The 6,353-nt window shown below is 42.5% G+C and overlaps 1 protein-coding gene across 2 annotated transcripts in view; it reads right to left on the reverse strand.

Annotated features, from left to right (window-relative positions):
• The window catches only part of GPATCH1 (G-patch domain containing 1), a 29,115-nt gene extending 23,142 nt beyond the window's left edge, over positions 1-5,973 (reverse strand). For both annotated transcript variants that reach the window (XM_083164744.1, XM_083164743.1), the window contains exons 1-3: positions 5,771-5,973; positions 2,869-3,003; positions 1,034-1,119 (exon numbers count right to left, since the gene is read on the reverse strand). In XM_083164744.1, the coding sequence (XP_083020870.1) occupies positions 1,034-1,119; positions 2,869-3,003; positions 5,771-5,843 (294 nt within the window). In that variant the 5' untranslated portion in view covers positions 5,844-5,973. The remainder of the gene's footprint in view (positions 1-1,033; positions 1,120-2,868; positions 3,004-5,770) is intronic.
• Positions 5,974-6,353: the final 380 nt, after the last annotated feature.

Genomic DNA, 6,353 nt, shown 5'->3' on the forward strand with positions numbered 1-6,353 from the left:
ACTTTCTTTTAATTCCTGTGAAACACCTAAAGGGTTAACAAACTTCCAAAATGCTGTTTTGAATACTGTGAGGGGTGCAGTTTTTGAAATGGCATCATTTATGGGGGTGTCTCACATACAAGTCACTCAAAGTCACATCATAACTGACCTGGTCCCTAAAAAAATCAGAGTTTGAAATTTTCTTGAAAATTTGAGAATTTGCTATTCATATTTGAAGCCTCCTAGTGTCCAAAAAAATGAAAATGAGGTTGAAATAATGATGGCAACATAAAGTAGACATATGGTCTATGTTAGTTATTCACTATTTTGAGTGGTAAGATTATTTGTCTCACAAGCAGAAAATGTAACATTTTGCAAATCGCAAAATTTTCCATTTTTTTACGACATTTTGGTATTTTTCACAAAAAAACACAGACTGTATCGACGAAAATTTACCACTAACTTGAAGTACAATGTGTCACGAGAAAACAATCTCAAAATCACTGGGATAAGTAAAAGCAAAAAAAAGTTATCCCCACTTAAGTGATACATGCCAGATTTGAAAAAAAGGGCTCTGTCAGGAAGGCAAAAACTGGCTCTGTCATGAAGGGGTTAAAAAGTCAGTAAGTATGGTACACGCACACACAGACAGACATTCTAGGGTTAATTTTGTTGGGAGCTAATTGACCTACCAGCATATTTTTGGATTGTGGGAGGAAACTGGAATACCCAGAGTAAACCCACGCAAGTACGGGGAGAATATACAAACTCCGCACAGTTAGGAACATGGTGGGAATCAAACCCATGACCGCAGTGCTGTGAGGCAGTAATGCTTTTGTTTTTGTTTTGTTTTTAAATGGCAATCATTTAAAACAACCTTGATTTGCCTCGTAAATGATTACCACTTAATAAGAAAAAAATATGTCCTCGATCAGTCAGCATCCAGAACCTCCTGCACACTCAGACCAGATTACATACGCCCGCAGATTGCTGCAATCAAAAGCATATTTAAAAATATTTTGCGAGGAAAAGTAACTTCAATATGAGCTTTTACCTCATCATCCATGAAATCCTCCGGCCTACTGGCTTGTCTTTCACCCTTGTCCTGTCGTGAGGACACAAAGGTGGATGGTGCCCAGCCTGCAAAACCAGCAAAGAACTCATTATATGCGTTTTTATCCCTCATTGTCAGTTCACAATTCTTCTTTTCATCATCATATTTTAAGGTGCATACACACTAGAAGATTATCGTTAATGATATGCACTCGCTAAAGCACAGGTCTTCAACCTGTGGCCCTCCTGATGTTGTAAAACTACATGTCCCAGAATGCCCTGACAGTTTTGGCATGCTCTTATAGGAAAAAATGTGGCAATGCATGTTGGAACATATAGTTTCACAACATCTGGAGGGCCACAGGTTGAAGACCCATGCGCTAAAGATAAAGAATCGCTAAAGAGATTTTCATGCATATTGTCTAGTGTGTACGCACTTTATCATTAAACAACTCCCTCTGTCGTCTGTACATGCAGTAAAATCCTGATTAGATCGTGGACAGCTATACTCCCGTATGTGGACACGAATGATATAGTTTATCAGGGAGTTCCAGCCAATTCAAGGAAAATCGCTGATGACATTCCATCATTGCATCTAGTGTGTACCTGGCTTTAGACTTTAATATTTAAAGTTATATGCAGCGCAGGTGGGCAAATTCTTAAAACAGTTTAGCAGTTACTTTCTATAGTAATAAGCATTTAACCATAAATTACAGCTGTGGCCTCATACATTTAGCATCTATACGCCAGGCAGAGCAAGTCCCTGCATGGCAGTCTAATGTGGGGGCAGCTTCTGAGCGCTCGCTAAGAGACGGCCAGCTTGTTCCCAATCCGGCGTGAGGCTCTGCGCAGTGTGACGTGATGTTGGAAGTAACGCTACACAGGCCGTACCCCAGCACGCATCTGTCGCTCGCTCTGCTCTCGCCCGCTCAGTGTGGCTGCACTGCCAGACCGACCGGCCATGACGGCGATTTTGCAGTTGGAGGGGTGTGGGTATATATATTATATATTTTTTTTATTAGGGATGTCCAAATCCCAGGATTGAACAAATGCAATGGGATTGGCATCCATAGAAACAGTATAGTGTATTGAGTGTTGCGATGAGACGTGGTACACTAATTGGGGGGTCCAAGTGCTCCGGTGTCAACATTGACAAACAATAAAACGTGAAAAACTCATGCTGACCTTTTGTCACCATCAACCTAATATACTGCACCCATCCAATGAAACTCTGCTGGCACCAGTCGACTTTTCTTTTATGAAAATGTATCTCAGTAGCAACACAGTGTGTCGAGGACGAACAAGGAGACTGTGCTGAGTAATGGGACATATGACACTTGTATACTGAGGGTGACGGAGTCTGTATACAGAGCAGAACGCAACTATTGGAAAAATGCAGCAGTGTACACAGTCAGAGACTTGGCCTAACACAGAAATCCAAGTGTCATACTACATTAATCAGCACAGTCTCCTCACATCCTAGTCACACTGCATTGTCAGAGAGATGCTCAACAATATTAGATTCTTAAATGACCTGGCGCGCCAAGAGGGTCTGTTTGGCGTGATTGCAGCAAAGATGAATGAGGACACATCCGTTACGAAGAGATTTAGAAAATACAAAAACAATGGAACAATAAAAAAAGTGATTTGTGGCTGCCAGTATCTTAAAAATGCGTAAACAGTGATACAAAAACAACACACAAATAAAGCTTTAAAGCAACATCATAAGTAAGATTATAACATTTTTAAATAATGGTAATTTTATTTATTTAGATTGGTGTATCAGTATTTAAACGTCAGCGAATACAAACAATCTATGGAGATAAGAGGATTTACCTTCCTTAGACCCCACAGTGTTGAAGTATCCAGCAGAAAATCCCCCCATGAAGGCTCCATGGAAACGCTTATAACGCCCCTTCTCATCTCGCACCGTCTGATCCTGAAGAGGAATGGGTTTCTTGGGGCGTTCACCTAATAAAAATTATACAATACAAATTGCTGCATTATATGATGATACACACGTACAGTATAACAGGGTGTGCAGCCAGACTGTCCGGCATTCATTCAGAATGTAAACATGGTTAAAATGTTGACATTGAGAAAATGATGACATATCCACAGTGACATTGTCAACATTAGGTTAAGGAAGCATTAGCCTAAAAACTGTTGGTCGGCATTTCATAATTTCTTCAACTTCAAGGATTAAAAAGGAAAAACAATCTGACATAAAAGAGATTATATATATATATATATATATATATATATATATATATATATATATATAATTTTCACAGATATACATTATAGGAGAACATTCAGGTATTTATGAGAACTGAAGCATGTGAGTTTTTATATGCATACAGTAACTATTGTATTTTATAGCCCACTAAATCACTACATTTAAAACAGCATTATAGCCTATAAAACATGTTTCCTAATACCCATATTTCATAGAGTTCATTCTAGAACCCTGAATCTTCCAATACCCAGGCAGCTGCTCATCCCTGACAGAGGTGTCACTCTCTGCAGTGGTGGTTCTAGCACAGTGTGGTCTGTATTTCAGCACTGATATGCAAACCACACTGTGCTAAGAGGAACTGCAAATGTTTTAGAAGACGCAGGGTGCAAGAATGATCATTACTTTATGCAGGACACACATGAATGTACAATGATGTTAATACCATATCAGTGTTTGACATCCAATCGGACCCCCTCCTAGTGGCAGGGAATTGGGTTGCATGCAATACATCCTACGTGAAAGAAGCGCACACAGTGTATCGCACGCAATCCGGCCGCCCGGGGAAGTACTAGGTGGAACAAGAGGGTGGGATTGGATGGCCACACACTGCTGCGAGACATCGTAGTAGTGTATGACCACCTTTAGAAGTGATGCGGGGGTGGCATTTTTCATGAGTCAAGGTGAGTCCCTCTACCAAAGCAGAACAATGAAGGGCTCGTATTTAAAACCAATTGAAGTTAAACTATGTTTCATGCGTTTTTAGGTTATGTTTCTAGCACAGGTCTGGTTTGCATATCAGTGCTTATATACAGACCCCACTGTGGTAGAAGCACTACAGCAGACAGCGACACCCCAGGGAACTGGGACAAGGGATCTGAAGAAAAAAATAGAACAACATTAGGTCGACACCATTAGTTTGACATGCAAAAAAGGTCGACATGCGGTTTTTCACTGTTTTTAGACCCGGTTGTCTACACAGTCGACATGGACATAGTTTGAAGCGAACCGCATGCGCTTGCAATGCTTCGGGCACGGTGCCTCGCTAAGCTCGGCACACTGTTTTATTCTCCCTCCACGCCTTAGTGGATGGTAGGACATGAAATACCGCCTGTCAGCACATATCGGTTCAAAAAACAGTGAAAAACCCCATGTCGACCTTTTGACTGTCGACCTTTTTTGCATGTTGACCTAATGGTGTTCTATCTTTTTGGTTTAGATCCATTGTCCGGATACCCACCCCAGGCAGGGAAGAGGAACTGTATGGGTTTTCAAATATGGCGAGTGCTAGAAAGAACACTACGTTTACCCAGCCTCAAAAATCTGCAAGGTTTTTTTTTTTTTGCCTCACCCTGTATTATATGTGATTATTTTAGCACTGATATTGCACATATAGGGGATACTCTATTACCAGCGGTAAATTACCACAGCTATTAGAATTGCTGGGGGTTATAATATTAGCCCTATTGTGCTGTCCTAATTCAACCATGCTGGTACATATCAGGGATTGTGCTTTATGTGTCAGAGGCACGTGAAGCTAGACCCCAATAAGCAGCCCCAGGAGACCCAATTTTTTGCTTCCGGGAACTTATCCCAGACCTTAAGTGTTATAGGCCAATAGCCAGGGAGTTACCACATGGCAAAAAACAGACTACAATAGGGTAACCTGATAAAAACTTTGGCCTACATCGCAATGTTAACCCATTTTTGACAATGCGATAATCTACAACCAACAATAGGATATCTTCCATACTCCTTTTGGGTCAATCACGGTTGCCAAATGACCAAAAACTTTGGGTAAATACCCATTGGTACTTACATGCTAGTTGGGCGCCCACTAAGCTATTTGCTTAGTTTCCGCGTCCGCTCGCCAAGCTTCGGGCTCGGTGGCTCGCTGTGCTCGCCACACTATATAAGATCAACTACGTGCCAACATGGATAGTGGGGATATGAGTGTACTAACTATAGTGGGCACCCAACTAACATATAAGTACCTACCCATTTTCCTGCCTATAGGCGTGACCTAAGTGCTTACACTCCACTGTAAGCTACACTGGTGCAAGGAATGGTTGATATATACTCCCCGTAAAGCGTTGCTGAATATATGGGTGCTTTATAAATAACTGGTAATAGGAAATAATTACATATTTTCCAATCAGCAATAATGCAATATAAGCTTGTGTTCATAGCACCAGACAATGGCACTAGCACCAGTCCTTGTGTAGTAATTGTTAGCAAAACGCCATTTATTATACAACACATGACAGGAACGCTGGAAGATAAACTCACATGCTGCATAACAACTATGGAAGGACTACAAGTCAAAGAATGCCCTGCCAGATAAAGTTTAAGTGTTGTTACACATGGCATTCTGGGACTTGTAGTTCCACTTAACCTCGAGGCCTACAGACTGTCCAGTTACAGCCTGGTACGCTCCCCATCCCCCACCGCATCCAGAAGGCGCTGACACGGGGCTGAGTACATCTCAGGTCCCTCCCATACCCTCTTCGTACGGCTCCAGGGGCTTCCCGAAGCTGACCAAGTCCTCTTCCCCGTCGCTCTCGGGCGCCGCCATGTTTGTGCTCCCAGGTGGCTACGGTGGCCGGCCGGCATCAGAGCTGGGTCACGTGACGCGAACTAGGGTATGGAGCCTGGAGACGGCGGCCGGTCTATATGGTAACGTCCTGCATCTGCTGCTGCTGCATGGCTCCTGGCAGTGTCTGCTGGGCTGGGTTGGGTGCTCTCCTGTTCCCCTGGAGTAGGGGAACAGGAGAGCAGCCGGTATACGGTCGTTATGTCCACAGTCAAAAGGTCGACATGCATTAAGTCAACATGGGCTTAGTTCGACACGAGCATTAGGTCGACACAAGCATTACGGTCAACATGGGGAAGGTTAACAGTCAAAAGGTCGACAGGTTTTTCATGTTTTTTTTATTAGTCGACATGTGCCAATAGGCAGTATTTTATGCCCTATCATGAGGGAGAATATAATAGTGTGCTGAGCAAAGCAAGCCACGGGAGGGGACGTGGTGCACCTTTTCAGTGTCCCTGTTGACATTGGGGACAAAAAAAATTTGAAAACTAT

Source organism: Crinia signifera, chromosome 11 (genome assembly GCF_055691185.1).
Source record: "Crinia signifera chromosome 11, ASM5569118v1, whole genome shotgun sequence".
Classification (NCBI taxonomy): Eukaryota; Metazoa; Chordata; class Amphibia; order Anura; family Myobatrachidae; genus Crinia; species Crinia signifera.